General features: G+C 48.9%; 1 protein-coding gene across 2 annotated transcripts in view; it reads left to right on the top strand.

Moving 5' to 3' along the window:
* AIFM1 (apoptosis inducing factor mitochondria associated 1) overlaps window positions 1–7,598 on the top strand; it is a 36,215-nt gene extending 28,617 nt beyond the window's left edge. For both annotated transcript variants that reach the window (XM_016943878.4, XM_024353267.3), the window contains exons 11-16: window positions 171–259; window positions 717–857; window positions 3,454–3,596; window positions 5,131–5,255; window positions 6,764–6,960; window positions 7,302–7,598. In XM_016943878.4, the coding sequence (XP_016799367.1) occupies window positions 171–259; window positions 717–857; window positions 3,454–3,596; window positions 5,131–5,255; window positions 6,764–6,960; window positions 7,302–7,373 (767 nt within the window). In that variant the 3' untranslated portion in view covers window positions 7,374–7,598. The remainder of the gene's footprint in view (window positions 1–170; window positions 260–716; window positions 858–3,453; window positions 3,597–5,130; window positions 5,256–6,763; window positions 6,961–7,301) is intronic.
* The last annotated feature ends 15,090 nt before the right edge of the window (window positions 7,599–22,688 follow it).

Raw genomic sequence — 22,688 nt, 5'->3', positions numbered from 1 at the left:
TCCTGGAAGTGCTGAAAATGAACCATGGGTGTAGGTTCTTGCAGCTCTCCAAAACTGCCTGTGTATTGATAATTGGTTTTACCGTGGAGGAGACCGCTGGTCAGCTTTCCTACTTCCCATGAAAGTGATAGCCTTGTAGGCTCACTCTCAGGTCTTGTTTGCCTTTACAGAGGGGGTTAAGGTGATGCCCAATGCTATTGTGCAATCCGTTGGAGTCAGCAGTGGCAAGTTACTTATCAAGCTGAAAGACGGCAGGAAGGTAAGGAAGGAAAAGATAGTCTGCCAAGAGGCCTTCCAGTTCTCCACTCCCCTTGCCTCATTCTTACTCCTTCATTTGACACCAGTAGATTAGTTTTCCTGGCAGTTGCCATTAACCTGATATAATTTTCTGAATTAACCATCCCTCCATTAAAACAGAATGATGAGAGCCAGAGTAGGCTCCTGTGAACCACTTTCCCTTAGCCCCATTCTATCTGTCTCACAGAGTTTTGAGTCCTGGCTAGGGTGGCAGATTTCTGTTCGAATGACATGGGGGATGTGCATGGGATGGGGTGGTGGAGGCTTATGAAATAGAACTTAAAATCCATTTATCAGAGGTAAGTTAACCCATGATTTTTTAAAGTCCCAATTCTTAATGGCATGAAGGGCCATTGTTACGCCTGTAGGCATAAATGGAAACTGTGGTAATTGACTGAATTATTTCTTTTTTGCCTCAGGTAGAAACTGACCACATAGTGGCAGCTGTGGGCCTGGAGCCCAATGTTGAGTTGGCCAAGACTGGTGGCCTGGAAATAGACTCAGATTTTGGTGGCTTCCGGGTAAATGCAGAGCTACAAGCACGCTCTAACATCTGGGTGGTAAGTGTGCTACAGCATGACCAGGCATAATTCATTCTCCCTAGCCTGTGAACAAGTCTGCCCGGTGGTGTGCTAAAGCTCATCAACAGCCTAACCAAATAGGGTCAGAGTGTTTAGAGGCTGAGGGTACAGAATAGAAATGTGTGAACTGCTTGATTCAGAAGACCAGGTATGGCCTCATCTGCAAGCTAGTGGCAGATGAAATGAACAGTGTGCATGCCTGCAGGGGTAGAGCTCTTCCGGTTCTACTTATTGGCAGCAGCTACTGGCATAACCCCTGGTGGGCATGCACATAAGCCTTCAGATGGATCTGCTGTTCCCTTTGCTCAAACGTGAATCCGGAGGATGGAGGATGAAGCAATGTTATAACCTGTTCCCTAGAAAGGAAAATTACTCTGTTTTCATTTTCCTTGAGTACTATTTTTAGCTGTTTTTTACAATCTATTATGACATAAACAAGACTATAGTATGTAGGAACCATGAGGTAATTTCCCCATTGCTAGTTACAAGTGTATTGTGTTTGTTTATGGACTCTGCAACTAAGGACGTAGGTACCTTGGAGGAATTTTTTCCCCCCGCCAAACCTTGTTTTTTTTTTTTTTTTTTTAAAAAAAAAAAAAAGATGTACTGGATTTTTTTAACCTGTTATAAAAGTAATACGTGGGCCAGGAGAAGTGGCTTACGCCTGTAATCCCAGCACTTTGGGAGGCTGAGGCAGGTGGATCACTTGAGATCAGGAGTTTGAGACCAGCCTGGCTAACATGGCGAAACCCTGTCTCTCCTAAAAATACAAAAATTAGCCGGGTGTGGTGGCACAGGCCTGTAATCCCAGCTACTTGGGAGGCTGAGTGAGGCAGGAGAATCACTTGAACTAAGGAGGCAGAGGCTGCAGTGAGTGGAGATCATGCCACTGCCCTCCAGCCTGGGCAACAACAGAGCAAGACTCAGTCTCAAAAAAAAAAAAAAAAAAAGTAATATGTGGTCAATGTAGAAGACAGACAAGAAGGAGAGAGGAGAGGAAAGTCACCTGCAGCAACCATTAATATTTTGGTGTATTTCCTTCCCTTTGTTTCCTTGCATGTAGGTTTTATTGTTGGTTTGTTTTATTCGTGGCAAGCATACTATATATAATATTCTGCTCTTTTCCACTTAACACCATAAATGTAAGCATTTTCTATGTTGCTTCAGACTTTGTAAACAGTTTAATGACTATATATTCCATTAAGCGAATTTCACAGTTTACCGTTGCTCACTCGTTGGATTTTTAGGTTGCTTTGGGGGAGTCTAAATAGCCACAAAGATGAACAAAGGGTTAGAGAGCTCAAATGCCACATCCTTCGTGAAGCTGGTCCAGTTCATCCCCGGCTGGAGGTTCTCGCCCTCTGCTTGAAATACTTGACTCCTTTAATCTGTACCTCTCATATGGCACACTACTGTTTACATTGCTCTGTAGTTGTGAGCAAGGCTGTATCTTTCTGTACTAGGTTGTATGCTCCTCATAGTCAAGGTCCATGTCAGTTTTGTCTCAGCAACCCGGACAACATAATACTTTTGTATATAATAAGTACTCCATAAATATTTGTCAAATGAATGAATACTGAATGACAAAAAGAAATCTAAGAAAACATTTCTAGGTGAGAGGCAGTCACATCCAAAAACTGGTTTCTACATATAGAAAAGAATATTCTGCAAATCATGGTTATTAAATATCCTGTCTGTTAAGGAAAGAACAGGAAGTAGACATAAGTAAACCGAACTATAGAAGATTTAGGTTAGCTTTATGGAAGCAGAATAGATTTTTTTTTCTTTTTTTTTTTGAGGCGGTGTCTCGCTCTGTTTCCCAGTCTGGAGTTCAGTGGCACGATCTCGGCTCACTGCAACCTCTGCCTCCTGAGTTCAAGCCATTCTCCTGTCTCAGCCTCCCAAGTAGCTGGAATTACAGGCGCTTGCCACCACACACGCCTAATTTTTTGTATTTTTAGTAGAGATGGGGTTTCACCATATTGGCCAGGCTTGTCTCGAACTCCTTGTGATCCACCCACCTTGGTCTCCCAAAGTGCTGGGATTACGGGCATTTGCCACTGCACCTGGCCTGGAATAGATGTTTTAAAATGAGATCTCAGGCCAGGCGTGGTGGCTCACGCCTGTAATCCCAGCACTTTGGAAGGCTGAGGCAGGCACATTGCTTGAGCCCAGGAGTTCAAAACCAGCCTGCACAACATGGCAACACCCCATCTCTACCAAAAAAAAAAAAAAATTTAGCCAGGCATGGTGGTGCATTCCTGTAGTCCCAGCTACTTGGGAGGCTGAGGCGGGAGGATCATCTGAGCCTGGAGGTCCAGGCTGTGGTGAGCCATGATCGCACCACTGCACTCCAGCCCAGGCAATAGAGTGAGACCCTGTCTAAAAGAAAAAAAAAAAATTTAAATGGGTTATCAGCTGTTTTTGTTAGTTTAAGTACAACTCTGGCCTGTAGATGGAAAACATGAATTAGTTACCATTACAAGTGTTCTTTGAGTCCCCAAAGTTTATATTTTGTCTTTAACTTGCTTTTTTTTTTTTATCATGTGTTCATGTTAAGTATTTGTTTCCACAGGCAGGAGATGCTGCATGCTTCTACGATATAAAGTTGGGAAGGAGGCGGGTAGAGCACCATGATCACGCTGTTGTGAGTGGAAGATTGGCTGGAGAAAATATGACTGGAGCTGCTAAGCCGTACTGGCATCAGTCAATGTTCTGGTAATAGTGGTGTGCCTTGGAGACCCAACTGATTACAACTCAGTATCTCTAGGACCATAACACAGAGTTATGGTTTGGTTTTATTATGAGCCAGTTAGCTTCATACAGAAGGGAAAAAAGTCCATCTTATGTCCACACATTCTACCCTCAGGTAGCCATCTGGCAGAAGTGTCCTGTTTAGTTTTTCACCAAACTGATCCTTTTGTAAAACATTAAAAGAGAAAAAAATTATTTTAAGTGTTCTGTCTGGCGTATGTTAGACTAGGTGAATGAATGGAGATGGCACCAGCACTTCCGGCAAAATAGGTCAGAGGCCGAGGTGGGCGGATCACGAGGCCAGGAGTTTGAGACCAGCCTGACCAACATGGTGAAACCCCGTCTCTACTAAAAATACAAAAATTAGCTGGACGTGGTGGCGCATGCCTGTAATCCCAGCTACTCGGTAGGCTGAGGCAGGAGAATTGCTTGGACCCAGGAGGTGGAGGTTGCAGTGAGCCGAGATCACACCACTGCACTCCGGCCTGGGCGACAGAGCGAGACTCCGTCTCAAAAAAAAAAAAAAAAAAAAAAAAAAAAAAAAAAAAAGGAGTGTCAGAAAGCATTCCAGTCCTAAAAGATGAAGGCTGGTCTGGTATGGTTGCTCATGCCTCTAATCCCAGCACTTTGGGAGGCCAAGGCCGGGGGATTGCTTGAGCCCAGAAGTTTGAGACCAACCTGGACAACATAGCAAGAGCTCGTCTGAATTTTTTAAATAAAAAGTTTTTAAAAATTAAAAAAAAGAAAAGTGGAGGCTAAGGGGAAATACTGTAGGTTAATGAAGCCATAAAACATCTCAAATTCTGAATTCCATAAATGTGGAACGCTCTTTAAAGCTTCAAAAAGGGAATTTCAAGACAAAAGTAGTGAATAGCAAAAGTGGGAACCTCATCACTTTCCAAATGTGGCATGGGATAAAAGCACGAATAAATTCAAGAACGTTTCAATCACCGCATGGATATGTGGTTGTGTATAATGGCTTTTTAAGGAAAAGTCAAAGCTATTAGGGTTAATCTTACTTTCTCATGGTCATCCCTAGATGCTCTAGCAACAGCAGATCAGTTGGCATCTCTCGTGATCTGCATACTAAGTTCTTTGGTTGGCATAAGAGTGCGGTGTTGGTCGGGTGCGGTGGCTCACGTCTGTAATCCCTGCACTTTGGGAGGCCAAGGCGGGCAGATTACTTGAGGTCAGGAGTTCAAGACCAGCCTGGCCAACATGGTAAAACCCCGTCTCTACTAAAAATGCAAAAATTAGCCAGGCGTGGTAGTGGGTGCCTGTAATCCCAGCTACTCAGGAGGCTGAGGCTGGAGAATCTCTTGAACCCAGGAGGCAGAGGTTGCAATGAACTGAGTTTGCACCCATTGCACTCCAGCCTGGGCAACGAGTGAAACTCCGTCTCAAAAAAAAAAAAAAAAAAAGCAGTGTCATGGAGAATATGTGCTACCGTGTCATTCCTTACAGTCCCTTGACAGAACACCCTCTTCTCTCTTCTTAGGAGTGATTTGGGCCCCGATGTTGGCTATGAAGCTATTGGTCTTGTGGACAGTAGTTTGCCCACAGTTGGTGTTTTTGCAAAAGCAACTGCACAAGACAACCCCAGATCTGCCACAGAGCAGTCAGGTAAGAAAGTCCTAGCACTCCTCTTGGAGAGTGTTGAGAAGCAGTGGTCCAGATTCTCCTGAACAAGGGGTTTCTGTATTGGCCAGAGGGGCTTGTTAGTGAAAGCCTCTCTTCATGTTGTGCTTTAAAAGAAACCAAACCCCAAGTCCTCACTCTTTAGTGGTCTGAGATTTGGCAAAATCAGGTATCCTGGTCAAAGCATAGATTCAAATATTGTGGGTATCTGTCCTAGACAGTGGACAGTGGCTAGCTCAACGACACTGCTGTTTTGTGTGTCTCTGGGAAGACCTTTCTAAGGAAGAAAACAAGAAAACCTGAACTTCTTAGATTGCGTTTTTATTTTTCTTTCTTTCAGTTGTCATTTTTATTATTTTGCTTCAGGCGAATCTCAAGAACACAGCCTGATAGGCTTAGCTTAAGACTGGCTATCCTCCATGGGTCCTGGGCAGGGAGGAACTGGGCTGAGTAGTTATTTAGCTGCCTCCCATTCCATTTGGCAGATCTTAGTGCCAGGTTTTCTTTAGATGGGAGGCACCTCTCTTGGAATGGACTTCTCTCCCACACATGTCTCTTTCATTAACTCCGAGACCTTATTCCTTGACCTTAGCTCAAGTTATTTAACTTCTGCATCCTTTTGCCAGAGGTGTCTCAAGGGCAAGGTGCTGTTTAAGAAGGAGAAAGCAAGACATTATATGGATATGTAGGTCCTTTTCCTGTGTAATTCTAATGTATTCCATATTCCTTAATTCTGATCTCTCCTAGTAACCTAGTAAGTGGATTCATGTCACTGCTTTGTCCACTGGACAGTATTATTTGGAGGCTGGTGGTTCTCAGCAAGGTGCCCCCTTCCTATGCCACCCTTCCCTTCCCCTCTTTCTCTAGGAAGAAATGCCTCCACTATGGTTTTTCCAAATGGAAGTGCCTTCTGCTTTGTCTAAAGTACCTGTCTAATAGCACTGTCCAATAGAACTTTCTGCTGCGATGGAAATGTTCCATCTCTGCTCTGTCCAGTACGTTAGCCACCAGCCACATGTGGCTTTTGAGCTCATGAAACATGGTGAGTACAGATAAGGAACTGAATTTTACATCTTACTCAGTTTGAAATGATGTTCATTTACATGGCTGTGGCTAGTGGCTACTGTATTTGGACCATGCAGCTCTAGAATTATTTCTTAGAGGACAAGAACCAGCCTTCTGCAGTTTGAAGAAATCCAGATACCAGGAAATATTCATAGCATGAATTTAAAATGAGATAATAAGGGAGGGAAGTTTAGGGTCAGACTGACCCTGTGCCTAGGAGCTGGCAAGGAAGACCTTTCCTTGGCTTTGTCACTGGAGAGGGGCTGGTGAAGGCCAGGGTTTACTGAGGGGGCATAGAGAAATAAATCCTCTAGAAGTAGCTTGAAGCAGGCCTCGAAAGACTGTTGGCTTCTAGAATTTCCCAAGCTCATAATAACTGAAGTTTTGATTTTGCTTCCATGTTTATTTGTTTTGGGGGCTGGCCACAGGAACTGGTATCCGATCAGAGAGTGAGACAGAGTCCGAGGCCTCAGAAATTACTATTCCTCCCAGCACCCCGGCAGTTCCACAGGCTCCCATCCAGGGGGAGGACTATGGCAAAGGTGTCATCTTCTACCTCAGGGACAAAGTGGTCGTGGGGATTGTGCTATGGAACATCTTTAACCGAATGCCAATAGCAAGGAAGGTAGGTGCCTGTCATAACTCTTAGAGGAAGATGGGAAGTACGGCTTAGAAACACTCCTGTAACTTCATCGGGTGCCCTGAGATGCATTGTCCACCGGCCAGGTCAAATTGTGCCTGAGCAGAACAAAGGTATAGCCTTGGCTCAGGAACATTCTTTTTCACTTGGGACTTGGCTGGGTGACCTGGGAGTTGGCAGGCTGCTTGTTTGGGGTTAGTAGACAACTGTTCCCACAACTCCCTCCCAGTGTGATATGGGGACTGCCCCAGGTAGCCCCATTGTGTGGGCATGGCCTGAACGCAATGGAGTGAGTTAGGGACCTATTGTTACTCTCTCTCCCTCAGATCATTAAGGACGGTGAGCAGCATGAAGATCTCAATGAAGTAGCCAAACTATTCAACATTCATGAAGACTGAAGCCCCACAGTGGAATTGGCAAACCCACTGCCGCCCCTGAGAGGAGGTCGAATGGGTAAAGGAGCATTTTTTTATTCAGCAGACTTTCTCTGTGTATGAGTGTGAATATTTTCACACTTTGTGAATAATTTCACAAAGGACAAAAAAAGTCCTTTGTGAATATTTTCAACTATGTAGGTAAATTCTTAATGTTCACATAGTGAAATAAATTCTGATTCTTCTAAATTAAATTCTGTTCTCTTGTCAAGGGGGCAGGTGGGTGAAGGTGGAAATCCACGCATATTAGAAAGCAAGCAAATTGCAGCACCGACCAAGCATAGGATTTTTCTCAGCCATGTATTCATGCCCTACTCCAGACGCAAAACTCCTTTCATTTCCGAACTTCCCTCACCCCTCCAGACCTCTTTGCACACACCTGCTGTGGCCTCGGCCCACAACACTTGACTCCCCTCCTCTCCTCTCAGGAAGTTCACTATCTCTGAAGACTTTCCCAGCCTTCCAAGCCTCATCCTTGTGTATGTGTCTCCCTGCTAGCCCATGACTTCCTGGAAGCAGAAGCCCTGATGTTAAGGCCTTGCTCATGGTTTTATCTCCAGAGCTTAGCACAGGGTCTGCTTCATAGTAAGTGCTTCATAGATCATTGTCGAATGAGTGAACAAATAAATGTATGGAATAGACTCTGTTTACCTGGAACAACTCCTGTCCCAGAACTGGACTGGGTCCTGCAGGGGACAGAAAGGGCACTTACTACAAATCTGAGTTCAGAGACCTGGTGCTTCACAGTTAAACCTGGAGACAGACTCATGGAAGGACCATCATCTCTTGACTCTTCTGCCTGCTGTCCTCATGCCAGACATCTGTCCTCTCTTAAGCTCCTTTTCTCTGAAATACGCTTATGGGCATACCTCACTTTACAGATTATTTCCTGGGAATACGATTCAAAGTTTCACAAGTCAACTCATTGTTTGGCATTTTAGATTGCTTAACTTTTAAAAATCAAATCTTATTATTATTATTTTGAGATGGAGTTTTGCTCTTGTTGCCCAGGCTGGAGTGCAATGGTGCGACCTAGGCTCATCACAACCTCTACCTCCCGGATTCAAGTGATTCTGCTGCCTCAGCCTCCCAAATAGCTGGGATTACAGGCATGCGCCACCACGCCTGGCTAATTTTGTATTTTTAGTAGAGATGGGGTTTCTCCATGATGGTCAGGCTGGTCTCAAACTCCCTATCTCAGGTTATCTGCCCGCCTCGGCCTCCCAAAGTGCTGGAGTTACAGGTGTGAGTCACCGCACCTGGCCTAAAAACATCAAATCTTATTTAAGAGGAATTTGTTACTACTTTCAAGAGTCCTGTTGTGAAACTCCATGTATATAAAGAGAAAATTATTACCAGTCTGGATTTTTTTTAAATATTGGGTTTGATTAAGGGCAGTTTCAGCTTCAACCAAATCCCTTCTGAACACTGGGAGAACAGGCCAAATCTCCACCGTAAGAATTTGCAGTACAGGTATACCGAACAATACTATATAGATACAGGTTTACTCAAATGTGATCATATCCAAATGATATATCCAAATCTATATGTAGAAAACTCATCTAGGGTTGCGCACAGTGGCTCACGCCTGTAATCCCAGCACTTGGGGAGGCCAAGGCAGGTAGATCACCTGAGGTCAGGAGTTTGAGACCATCCTGGCCAACATGGTAAAACCCCATCTCTACTAAAAATACAAAAATTCGCCAGGCATGGTGGCATGCACCTGTAGTCCCAGCTACTCAGGAGGCTGAGACAGGAGAATTGCTTGAACCTGGGAGGCGGAGGTTACAGTGAGCCAAGATCACACCACTGCACTCCAGCCTGGGCAACACAGCGATATTCCATCTCAAAAAAAAAAAAAAAAAGGAAAACTCATCTAGTATCCTGTGACATCGAAATTATTATACAGCAGTAATTGCTGCTTACAGAGATGGGGGTAAGACTAAGATCCTAGTGTTCCACAAATCATTAAGAAAAGATCAAATTGTGATTTGTCTTGCTTTAGTGTTGTATACAGTTTTGTCAAATTCTTTGACAGTAGTTATCCTTGTATAGTATGTCATTGTAGTTCAGTGGATTGAAATTAAATGATCTATTCATCTAATCAGTGTTCATTGGGTGCCTCCTGTGAGCCAGGTAGATGTCAGAATAGAAACATACATAAAACATAGCCACTGCTTTTAAGGACCTCCTGGTGTCCGTGAGGAATGCAGACACGTGGATGCAGAACTCCAATACAATGAGCTACGTCCACAGAAGGACACAAAAAGTACTGTGGCCATGCCAAGAATGGAGAGATCAGCCACAGCAGCCATCCTGAGTCAACCACTGCTATTAGACCACTTCCTAAAGCACCACTTGGTCCATGTCCCCTCCCTGTTTAAAAATGTACAGTGATTCCCTGTCACCAACCACATCAGGTTCAAAGTCTCCTGTAGTACTAAGCCCACTCTGTTTGGCTGACTTTCCGCATGACTTTTAATATGGACACACACACACACACACACACACACACACACACACACCTGGTTTATTGCCACCTTTAAACTTGTGTTCATGCTCTTCACATCTGGAACGCCATCCCTCCTCCCTTTATCTATCCAAATCCTACTCATCTTTCAAGGCCTACATCAAGTCCTGCCTTGGTGGCATGGTACCAGTTGGACTAGTGCCCATGCATGATTTCTCTCTGAACTCCAGTTGCACTTAGCACCTTTGAGTGTAATTGTTCTTTAAGTCATTCTAAAGGAATTGTCACCTGTCCCAGAGCAGAGCCCATGTTTTCTTCTCAGGATGGGGACCATATTGCTGCACCCTGGTGAAGTGCTGAGCAAGTCCTTGGTTGATTGGCTGGATGATGCTAGATAACAGGGCTGACTGTAAAAATGCACCTCTGTCTTGTAACCTCTGATCTCTGTAATTCAGGTTGTTTATGGGAGGATGTTCAGATCATCACCACTTCACTCAGCTGTCACAACTTGCCACTTACCCCAGGATGCATTTAATCTGCCCAAGCCCCTGAGGATCCTGGGGTCCAAATTCTTTCTTTCTTTTCTTTTTTTTTTTTCTTTTTGAGATGGAGTCTCGCTCTGTTGCCCAGGCTGGAGTGCAGTGGGTGATCTCGGCTCACTGCAACCTCCACCTCCTGGGTTCAAGCGATTCTCCTGCCTCAGCCTCCCGGGTAGCTGGGATTACAAGCACACGCCACCACACCCGGCTAATTTTTGTATTTTTAGTAGAGATGGGGTTTCGCCACGTTGGCCAGGCTGGTCTCGAACTCCTGACCTCAGGTGATCTGTCTTGCCTCGGCCTCCCAAAGTGCTGAGATTACAGGCATGAGCCACTGGCCTCTAGGGTCTGATTTCTGACTCCACAGACAAGCAGTGCCAGTCGAGGTTTGGCCCTCAATAGCTGGTCTGTGATAAGCTGGGCCACACCACAGTGTGGTGCAAGGCTAGTCCCACCCTGGGAAGAAGAGGCAGGCTTTGCCCAAAGAGCAGTCATCTAGAGCCCACCCATTTGACTTCAACCTCGCTTTCCTTGGCCATTTCATAAACGGTATCAGATGGTCCTTGGCACCACTTAGTGATGGTCCTAACCTCTGCCTGGCTACCTGTAAACCACAGCAGGGGGTGTCCTAATGTTTTTAAAGGTGGAGAGGTGGAACTGAGGGAAGGAAGGAAGTTTGATTGGAAAGGGGTTAGATTAAGCCTCTTAGTGAAGGATGAGGTCAACATTTGTGATTTTTTTTGTTGTTCTAATCAACAGGGCCTGTTTTGGAGACAAGAGGCTTTAAACAGAAAGGGCTGGGGGTGGGACTCCACAGTGACCTACTGCAGGCTGCTTCCTTGAAGGAAAATCAGCAGCTTCTCAAGAGACCCATTTATACAAAGGAACTCTCCCCTCCCTTCCCCCACTGCCCCTTCCCTTTCCCGCTCCTCTCCAGTTTGGCTGCTGCCATATCCCTTCTGTACGTCCTTCCCTGACTCCACCTAAAGCCAGGCACCCTTGCTGCCCTAGAGATTGTTGGGACTCGCTCCCAGTGCCTTGCTTTCTGGGCAGAGGGGAAGTTCTGCTGGGCCCAGAGGTGAATTAAGACTGCCTCTGGTCTCTTTCCCATCTTATCAGGGAATTCCTGGCGGGCACAGACACGCGTACACAAAACCACACACAGATACACTCAGCCCAAGCCAGTGATGACGTTCCCCTGCCTGGCTGGTTCTACGTATGGGTGTGACTAGGTCAAAGAGGACAGGGAGGGTCTAAATATTTAGATACTGGACTGCCAAGCCCTCGATGGAAACCAGAGATCCTCTCAAAATGAACATTTGCTGAAAGAAAAGCAGCCTCTGGCGTCTCTGGAAGCTCGCCCGGTACTGTCGGCCAGGACTTGGTGTTGCTACCAACTGGCCTGGCACTCACAGCTAGATCTGGGTGTTGTGCTGAACATACATTCATAGGGCATCAGCATTATACAAGGCTACTCTGTGACCATGGTGGATTGAGACAAAAACAAGACCGCTCCATAATCATGTGAACACAGACAAAAACATGAAGATTGCCTGAACCTTGAAAATGACCGAACACCCCCCACCCCCATCCTGGTTTTTCTGAGTAGCTGCTGCTTCCTTACCAATTGTGGCTTCAGCCTCGCTCTTGTCTGCCTTCCTCTTGGATAAGATTGAGTTGATAAGATACCCAATCCAATCACAGAATCACCAGCATCCAGTCCAGAACAAAGCCTGACTTCCTTAAACCTTCCTCCAAATCCCCTGACCCAACCTGAATCCTCTAAGTCTTTTCTAGCGCCCTCTTCCTGAAGCATGGCATAGTTCCCCCATGGGGCGCCTTCTTTCTTGCTGCAGTGAGCAATAAACCTAACTTGTTTGACCGTGTTCCTGGTGGTCTTTGACCAGAAGGGGTTGACAATTTGGACACAAATAGCCAAAATATCCTCTGGAGGACCACTATCAGGCAGAGACCCCAGTGAATTTCACCTAGTCCTGTGTCTTTCTGAAGACCTTACCTAGTCCTGGTGGAGCCTCCAAGGTCTGTGTTTCGGTTGGGGAAAGCCCAGGAGTTGTGTCTTGTGTTGGGGGACAGAGGTACCTGGCTTCCCAGGCAGGTTCTCACCTAGGATGTCTTGGCATTTGCAGTACAACACAGAGATGCTTCTCAGGGAGTATCTAGCATACGTATTGAATTTATAAATAATATACAAATAAATGTATTCATTTCTTTAACATTTTCTGAGCAACTAATGTATGCCATAGTACTGTACTAGGCTCTGGAGATAGGAAGATGAGTAATATATTGTCCCTGTCTTCCTTCAATGGCTTTATAACCGAGTGGTGGCCACAGACAAGTCAACAGGGATTATCAGTGTCACCTAACTGCTGGGAGTATGATAAGTGAGTTCCGATTGGAACTTCATTGCTTCTCCAGTTGCTTTACTGTTCTGCTTCTATCTATTCTAGGCATTTTTAAAAATAGAGATGGGGTCTCACTTTGTTACCTAGGCTGTTCCCAAACTCCTGGGTTCAAGCGATCCTCCCACCTCAGCCTCCCATAGTGCTGGGATTACTGGCATGAGCCACTGTGCCCGGCCTATTCTAGGCTTTTCCTTCACCTACCAAATCATAGTTCCCCCGTTTTATGGTTGTGTTTTCTCTGTCATCACTTTGGAAAGAATATGGAGAGTGCTCTGCTTCATAGAGGATGGTGCTGACATTCCTTTCACCCAGAGATTACACATCTTCCTCTTCACTCTTCCTCAGATCTTTCATTCTCCCTCCTCCTCTCAGAATCTCTGCAGTCTTCCCCTCTTGTTTTCCTTTTTTTTTTTTTTTTTTGAGACAGAGTCTCCCTCTGTCACCCAGGCTGGAGTGTAGTGAGTGGTGTGATCTCAGCTCACTGCAACCTCCACCTCCCGGGTTCAAGCGATTCTCCTGCCTCAGCCTCCCGAATAGCTGGGATTACAGGTGCCCACCACCATGCCGCCATGCTAATTTTTTTTGTATTCTTAATAGAGATGGGATTTCGCCATGTTGGCCAGGCTGGTCTTGAACTCCTGACCTCAGTGATCCATCTCGGCCTCCCACAGTGTTGGGATTACAGGCGTGAGCCACCGTGCCTGGCCACCCCTTGTTTCCCTTTTCCCTGTGTTTCCTCTTTGGGTTCCAGGGGCTGCTCCCTGCTCGTGTGTTTTCTCCCAAAGCAGAGGAGCACAGTGAAAAGAACACTCTTCCAGATTTCAGCCGCAGTGCTGCCGCTCACTGCCTGGATGGCTTTGGGCAACTAGTTTCTGAGCTCTCTGCTTCCTCATCTGTAAAATGAGAGAACAGACTAGGTCATCTCTCACCTTCAGCCCTGACCTCCTTTGTCTGCAACAGTCTTTCAGTGTTTGCATGGGACTTTCTTCATCTCTCCATCTCTCAGTTGCTGTTTACCTCTAAGGTCTAGAGAGGCTGCCAATGGAACCCAAAGCCCTTGGCAGCCATCTCCCCATGCCTCTGCTGTCCCTTTGGCTCTACTAGATGTACAGGTTTTGCTGGTTTTTGTTTTTAGTTTGTGGCTTTTGTTTATAGTTTATTTTTCTTTGACCCACCCAGTTACATTTGGACCTGGGACCCCTAGAAATTGTACATTGTACATTGTACATTGTCTTATTTCCTCTCCATGGAGAGTTTGACAGCCTCGAAACTGGGTTCCATGAAACAGGTCATCCTTCAGCCCCTAAGCTAAAGTTTGGCTTCAAATCCAGAATTTCCCCCAAGGAAGGCTTGACAGTGGGACTGTTGTCAGCCATGATCCTAGCACATACATTCCTACGGGCTCCCAATCCCCAACAAACATGCCCTACAGAGCTGCTGTGTGGACAGCCATCATAACCCAGGCTTTCAACCTAATACCAAGGTAGGAGCTCAGAAAAGCTCCCTCATGCCATATAAGCCCAAGCCTTGAGACCAGCCCTTCTACCTCCCACCCCCCCTTGCTCCTAGTCCATGGCCATTTCCATATTGACCATGGCCTTGGCAGAGCCGTGCCCTGAAGTGCAGTGACAAGCAAGTCAGGAAGCTTGCAAACTTCAACACCCAGCTTTGGCTCTTATCATACAGACAAAAGGCAATTGCATACAGGCAAACAATGCCAATCCAGTACCATGATTTGCTAGGTGGGAAAGGATGCTTACGGACTATGCCCCTCTGGAAGGAAAGGGGAGCTTTAGGTGTTTCAGAGGCCAGCAGGGCTCCTCTAGCTTGAAGCCTTCCCTGGCCTGGGCCTGAGGCCCTTAGGCACCTTGTTGAAACTAATATTCTAAGCAACCAGGGTGTGATTCTGGTTTCCCACCCCAGTGGAGAGGTGATGAGACAATCCAATCCTCTCATCCCTTCCACTGTCCTCAAATTAGTGTCACAAGGGGGTGGTATGAAAACCCGGACTCCTGGGCCTCCAAGTCACCCCCACCCTATCCTGAACTGGTCCACTATCAAGTTCCAGGAGAAAGGGCCAGTGACCTCTCAGATGATCGGCTCGACTTGCTGCTGGGGTCCAGAACAGCTCAAGGCTCAGAACACTCCACACTTGTCCCTTCAGTGGCAGAAGCTGTTCCAAATCCCGCCTGAAGCAAGCCCATGTTCTCACTTGTTCATTGGAACAGGTGGTTCTAAAGAAGAGCCACCAGCTTCCAGGTGAACTCCTCAGGCAGTCCCAAGGTTCTGAAGAGGGAAGGGGATCCCCAGACCCCTTCCCTTGGGCAGGCACTCCCTGAATGCAGTGGCTAATTACAAAAGGATACCTTAGTGAGAGCTTTGCCCAATCTTGCAAACATGCAATTCCCTCCTGGGCATTCCCTGTGCACCCCTAGAACAGCACAGGTGGCCAGGTTGGAACAGGGGCGCGGAGGTCTCCACGGGGACTCCCACCCGCCACCGCCCTCCCAGCCGCCCCACCGAATCCTTCCCGGGGAGCCCAGAGCCGCTCCAGTTCGCCTGTCGGGACGGGAGGAAGAGGGGAGGCGGGAGCAGAAAGAAAGGATTCCAGCACTTTGGGAGGCTGAGGCGGGCGGATCACCTGAGGTCAGGAGTTCGCGACCAGCCTGGCCAACGTGGTGAAACCCTGTCTCTACTAAAAATGCAAAAGTTAGCTGGGCGTGGTGGTGGGCGCCTGTAATTCCAGCTACTCCGGAGGCTGAGGCAGGAGAATCGCTTGAACCCGGGGGTGGGGTGCGGAGGTTACAGTGAGCCAAGATCGCGCCACTTCAGCCTGAGCGAAAGAGCGAGACTCCGCCAAAAAAAAAAAAAAAAAAAAAAAAAAAAAAAAAAAAAGAAAAGAAAAAGAAAAAAGAAAGGATTGAGGGGAAGTTTCAAAGGGTGTGCCGGGGACCGGGGAAGAGTCTCATTCTCATGAGTCAGCGGATCCGGCCCAGTGTGACTTCACCGCTTCCCCAGAAGAGGCGCCCAGGGCAGGAGGCCGCTCAGAGCGCAGCAGCAGGAGTGGAAGCTCGGGGCGCTGGCTGCCTGCGCCGGGCAGGGCGCGGGACAAGGCTCGGGGCTGGGCTGGTCAGGCCGCTTGGGGCTGAGGCGGCGAAGGGAGGCCGCGTGCCAGCGAGGAAAGCTGGGGGCAGAGGAGCCGATATCTCCTCCTCCTGCTGCTCCTCCTTGGACGCCAGTTCCCGCCGCCGCCGCCGCGTTCCGCGTGCAGGTGGCGCTGCAGAGGCGCCCGGGCGCACTGCTGGGCGGGTGGGCACGCTCAGCCCCACCAGGATCCGGGCTTGGACGGCGCGCGAGCCCAGAAAGGGGGTAGCGAGAAAAAGGCCACCAGCCCCCGCTGCTTCTCAGGCCGTCCCCGAACTCGAGAGAAGGACGCGCTCCCACCCCACTGGCGGGAGAGTACGGAGATCAGCCCCGCGGCCGAGCGCCCCAGGTCGGGGGCTGGTTCCTGCGCGCTTCTGCAAAGTCCCTCGAGCCACCTCGCAGGCCCCACAGAGCCCCGGGCGGCTCCTAACTTCAGCAAAGGAATTGCAGTTTCGGGCGGTCTTTGCTCTCTGGGGATGGCGCTCTTGACCCGCAGGCAGTAGAATGGAAACTTTGAGTCGTGTCTGGGGCGTTGGGGGTGGGTTTCCCTGAACAGCCACTCTCTAGCCTGGCTCCCATGAGACTTAGAACGCATCTCCAGCACAGGGATGCAGACTGTGGCCAAGGCTGGGGCGCAGCCTGAGACTCGGCTCGGCCGACATGAGAGGTAGAGGCTCTGCTTAAGTCCGGATCTAGAGGGACAGTTAGGTGTTCCGTGCTTGTCAATCCGGTCTTCTGCAGCTATATAAGGAAAAAAGAAAAAAAACAAAAAACAAAAAACAAAACAAAAAACTAAGGGCTTATCTGGGGCTCAAACTTGCAACCTCTGTCTTCATAGATAGAACTTCGTGTCCTAACTCCTTGCAGGCCCTGAGCTCTAGAAGCCATGATGCTGCCTTGGACATCCTCGTGGTGCTTGGTGGTTATGAGGTGGCTGTTTAGTTAACATATTGAGAATATCAAGGCACAAAAATAACCTTGTGGCCAGAACCTGTGGGGAAAAGTTGTTGAGGGCTCCAACCTCGCCCTTTCCAGAAGCTAGAGTGGCCACTTCTGTGATACAACTTGACATATAAAATCTATGGGCAGAGTGTGTCCCTCTTTTCTGTGCCAAGAAATAAAAGCTGCACCCCGTGTTAGCATTCTGGGTGCCTCTCCTCCCCTCTCAGTCCATCCAGTTCTCTTGCTTTCAGGGTGTGCAAAACCATCTGAGAAAGTTATCTAAAGACTTCCCATAAAGAAAGGGAAGGGGCGGGGGGAATCCAAAGGATCCTAAACGTTCCCAGGTCTCACTGTGTGCCAGGAGAAATACCGCCTGTCTCCCGCCCAGACCTCAGAGCCCGGGCCTTTTTCCTACAGGGCGGTGCCCAGCTATTCCTGGAAGCCCCCTCCTTTCTACCAGACCCCTCCCCAAGGTGTCTCCTCCCAGAGCACCACCGAGGAGAAAGATCAGATCAGCAAAGCTTGACGTCCCCCTGCCCCCTCTTTCTGTCCCCAATGTGACCTGCAGTCTCAGCCTCTGCCCTCTCCTGATGCCACGGCGCTGGCTTCTTCTCCCAGAGCAGGACCTGAGCGGTGAGCTCTTCCCCAAGCCCCCGTAGGTGACCAGGAGAGGATCTGATAAACTAATTTGTGTTAATGTGATAATGGGAGCTAATGGGGTCACGTGCTAACCACGGGTCCAAGTTCTAACTCAGTATCACAAACTCAACCCCAAGTTAAGGCTGCAGGGATGGGAATTTTGGGCTGACTAATCTCCACAGCTGGCTGGAGGGGGTGGGGGAGTGGGAGGAACCGAAGCCCCTGGACGATCCCAGGGTCTGGTGCCTTTGAGCTGCTGTCTCGGTTTCAGTTTCATCCTTGGCTGACACATTCCTCTGAAGAGTGGAATTGCTTTGGTTTCCCTCCAGCCCCTCTCCCGTCCCTGGCCATCTCCGTCTTGGACTGCTAGCTCCCCTCGGTCAGCCCTTCTCTTCGTGAGGGGAGAGATGGGAAGATAATTTGGCAGCGACGAGGAAAAAATGTACACGTAGACATCCTGAGACGCACAGGCTCACATACCATACTGCTTTGCAGACAGACATGTGCACATGCCCTCCACGAACACACATGCATGCGCGAGGGGACCCGACATCCAAGACTTGAGCCCACACACACACAGGCATATGCACACACATGCACACCCCGAACACAGTTATGCCCTCACTCACATCTGTGAGACCCACACAGACACGCACATAGGCAGGCAAGGCCCAGAGAGCCATGTTGCACACAGACCCACATGCACACTCATACACCCTCACACACACAAACCAGCAGCAGCCGCCGAGTTGGATGGCTTCCTCAAAAGAGGGCTGGAAAGCTTGTTTGCTGCCAGCAAAGGGGCCTAGACATTCCGTGAAGTGACTCATACTGCACCTTTATATACATTGTTATATTTTTCTGCATTCAACAACAACAACCCTCAACCCTGATGTGGGGGCAGGGTGGGGAAACTGAAGAGTGGCTGCATTTCCACTGGGCCTCTGCTATGCCTCTGTCTAGCAAATGTTTCAGGCCTGTCCTCACTTCCCAGTGGATTGTGGCAATCCCAAAGAGCAGAATTGTCTACCTCCTGGTACAAACCTCAGCCCAGGCCTGCCCCTTGGGAGGATGCAGAGTGGATGAAATTGGGGGCTAATGAGTTCCCCTCATAGACAATCCCCCATCCTACCTCATCCCTAGTCCTGGATATCTGGGGCCAGGCCCCATGGTCCCCTGTGGTGTCCCAGTCTGAGCCCCTCCTGATCTCTCCTCTCCAAGTGCCCTCCCCAACTCTCCTGAATCTGGCTTTACTGCCACCTGCTTGCACACTTCCGGGCAGTGGCATTCACTTTATATAATACGTAGAGCCCCGTGCAGTGTGACTGGAGGCCCCTCCCTTCCCCTGGGTCTCTTCTCCATCTGAGGAAGAGATGTCAGCTTGATGGCTACTTGTGTCCCCATCCCCCAGCACACTCAAGGGCCTGCAGAAATTCACTTTGTGCTCACTCCGGCAAAACCTCCCTGTGTTGACAATCTTGGTCCGCCTGCACCGGGCTGTGGGGAGATCAGCTAAGGCCAGGGCCTCCCCAGCTTCACTCTGAGGACACATCAGAGGTCAAAGAGACGACACAGGACAGGTGTTGGGCCAGCAGATATTCATGGCTGAGGGGTTAACTCTGGCACCACTGGACAGAAGCCCCAAACCCCTGGATGCTGCATTGCCTCTGATAGGAGCCCAGGGTAGGTGCCTGCCTCTTTGTCCTGGTCCCAGGGACTTTTGCAGGCTGAGCTTTGGCTCCAAGGTAGGAGTTGGGGATCAGTGGAGTTAGAGACTCCAGGGGGCTTGCCCTCATCTCATTTGCTGACTCTGCCTAAAGCCACTTCGTCCTCACTTTTTTTTTTTTCTTTTCAAATGAACCACAGGTTTGGGTCTTTCCATCTCCCACATCCTCCAAATTTCCCACCATCCCAGAGGGCCCTCCTGAAGAACACGGAATCTGTTTCCCAAACAACAGGCCCACTCCCCAGCTGTCGGGGGTTGAGGGGTAGTGCCTCCCAGCAGCCACCACGCTCAGGGTGAGCACCTACTCACAGCCAGCAGCGCCTCCTGTGTCGGCATCATCCCCTCCAGGCAGCCAGCCCTCCTGAGCTGCTGTCCAGCTCGAAGACAAGTGAAAGCCGGTGATCTTCTGAAGTTTTGTAGGGGCTTTCATGGTGCTGGGAGGAGACATGTATAACTGTTTTTTGTTTTTTTGTTTTTTTGAGATGGAGTCTTTTGCTCTGTCACCCAGGCTGGAGTGCAGTGGCACAATCTCGGCTCACTGCAAGCTCCGCCTCCCAGGTTCACACCATTCTCCTGCTTCAGCCTCCCGCGTAGCTGGGACTACAGGAGCCCGCCACCACGCCCGGATAATTTTTTGTATTTTTTAATAGAGACAGGGTTTCACCGTGTTAGCCAGGATGGTCTCGATCTCCTGACCTCGTGATCCGCCCACCTTGGCCTCCCAAAGTGCTGGGATTACAGGCGTGAGCCACAGCACCCGGCCAATGTATAACTGTTTTAATGATTGTAAACTGAGCAGGGTGGGCTGCAGGGACCGAGTGGCTTTCCAAGAGCCCCAGTCAGGCATGTCTCCCAGCCTATGAGGGTGGTGCAGATGAAAGTTGTGATCTGGGAAGTGGCTACCAACTCCACCCTCTCATCTGCGTGCCTGTGCTTTAACCTGAGTCCACCTCCATCCCCAGTACAGGCCAAGGCCACAGACCGTCATCTGTGAAGAAAAGCTTTGGTATAACCAGCCCATGTTGCACACAGATCCACATGCCAAGGAGTTAAGTGAGGAGAGGGAGGAAGAAACCAGCCACCTTGTCTCCAGAACCTGGGGTGGCCAGGCGCGATGGCTTACGCCTGTAATCCCAGCACTTTGGGAGGCCGAAGCGGGTGGGTCATGAGGTCAGGAGTTCGATACCAGCCTGGCCAACACAGTAAAACCCTGTCTCTACTAAAAATACAAAAATTAGCTGAGCATGGTGATGCGCACCTGTAGTTCCAGCTACTTGAGAGGCTGAGGCAGGAGAATCGCTTGAACCCGGGAAGCGGAGGTTGCAGTGAGCCAAGATCCCGCCACTGCACTCGAGCCTGGATGACAGAGTGAGATTCCGTCTCAAAATAATAAAAATAATACAAAAAATTAGCTGGACGTGGTGGCAGGCGTCTGTAATCCCAGCTACTCGGGAGGCTGAGGTAGGAGGGCTGAGGCAGGAGAATCACTTGAGCCTGGGAGGCAGAAGTTGCAGTGAGCCGAGATCGCGCCATTGCATTCCAGCCTGGGCAACAAGAGCAAAACTCTGTCTCAAAAAAAAAAAAAAAAAAAAAAAAAAAAAGGACCTGGGGTGATTTGCAGGAAAACATGATGGGCTATCAGGCACTGCTTGAAGAAAGGAATTCTGTTTTGCAGCTATTCAACAAGCTTTTTAGAACAAACACTGCTTATGCTGACCAGACACAACCTTGACTTGGAGATCTCTGTGTGCCACTTGGATACCCATGGCCTTGTCATGTAAACCCAACAGATGCAAACCTGGGGTTATTGAATGCAACAGAAGAATGAGTACTGGCTTTATAGGAAGGATTATAGGGGGTTTCTCAGATTTATAGGTGGGAGGCTTCCTTTAACACCATAACCTCTCTCCCAGCTTTTGAATACACTCCTCATTCCAAAAGTCTAATTGATAGGCAACTTTCCTTTTCTTTCTTTCTTTCTTTCTTTTTTCTTTCTCCTTCCTTCCTTCCTCTCTCTCTCTCTCTTTCTTTCTTTTTGGCAGTTTCTCTCTGTCACCCAGGCTGGAGTACAGTGGCGTGATATCGGCTCACTGCAACTTCTGCCTCCCGGATTTAAGTGATTCTCCTGCCTCAGCCTCCAGAGTAGCTGGGATTACAGGCGCCCACCACCACGCCCAGCTAATTTTTGTATTTTTAGTAGAGATGGGGTTTCCCCATGTTGGTCAGTCTGGCCTTGAACTCCTGACCTCAGGTGATTCACCTGCCTCGGCTTCCCAAAGTGCTGGGATTACAGGCGTGAGCCACTGTGCCTGGCCAATAGGCAACTTTTCTAGTATGTGTCTATGGTGATATGTTCGGGCTCTGGCCACAGAAACTGTGGCGTTGTGGTATATTGCTCTGCCCACAAGTTTGAATAGAATTTGCTGAGGACAAGGAGTTAAGTGAGCAGAGGGAGGGAGAAATCAGCCACCTCATCATCTCCAAAGAACCTGGGGTGATTTGCAGGAAAACATGGGCTATCAGGCATTGCTTGAGAAAAAGAGATAAAGGCCAGGCATGGCGGCTCATGTTTGTAATCCCGACACTTTGGGAGGCCGAGGTGAGAGAATCACGGGAGACCGAGGTGAGAGAATCGCTTGAGCCCAGGAGTTCAAAACCAGCCTGGAAAACACGGCAAAACCCTGTCTCTACAAAAAACACAAAAATTAGCCAGGCATGGTGGTGTGCATCTGTAGTCCCAGCTACCCCGGAGGCCAAAGAGAGGGAGGATCGCTTGAGCCCAGGAGTTGGAGGCTGCAGCGAGCTATGATTGTACCACTGCACTCCAGCCTGGGCAATACAGCAAGACCTTGCCTCTGGAAAAAAAGAAAAAGGAGACAAAGAGGGGCTCTGAAAGCTGTTAAAGTGGAAGGGCAAGTTGAGTGTGCAAGTAGGGAGGTGGAACTACATGGGCTGTGGGCAACACAGAGGCCCCTCCCGCTCCTTGCAGGACTCAAGTTTTGAGACCCGAGACCACCCAGTCAGGGTTGGAGACTGGGGGAAGCAGGGCTGGAAGGAGAAAGGCTCGGAGTGCTCCGCTCATGGTGCAGGCTGGGCATCCATGGGCAACTCGAGAAGGGGAATTCCTGCCAAGTCAGGGAATGAGCCATTGGTAGAAACAGTGTGGCTGTCGTCAGGAGAGTGGTGATCTCAGCCTGGCTGGCCCCACCTGGCTTGGGCTCACCCAGCAGGTAGGTGGAAGAGCGGCAAGCCGTGTGGGGAAGGAGAAGGGCAGCCAGGAAGGTCATTCAGGTGGCCCACGGCTCCCCAAGGCGAGGTCAGCCTTTTTCATCAAGGGGGGTGGGGCTTGCTTTGGCTGCAACGCGCAGATCATGGGGCTGTGGTTAGTTCTGAGAG

This window comes from Pan troglodytes, chromosome X, assembly GCF_028858775.2.
Source record: "Pan troglodytes isolate AG18354 chromosome X, NHGRI_mPanTro3-v2.0_pri, whole genome shotgun sequence".
NCBI classification, from domain to species: domain Eukaryota; kingdom Metazoa; phylum Chordata; class Mammalia; order Primates; family Hominidae; genus Pan; species Pan troglodytes.
The sequence above is the reverse complement of the archived record's forward strand: the minus strand, read 5'-3'. Positions and strand labels throughout refer to the sequence as shown.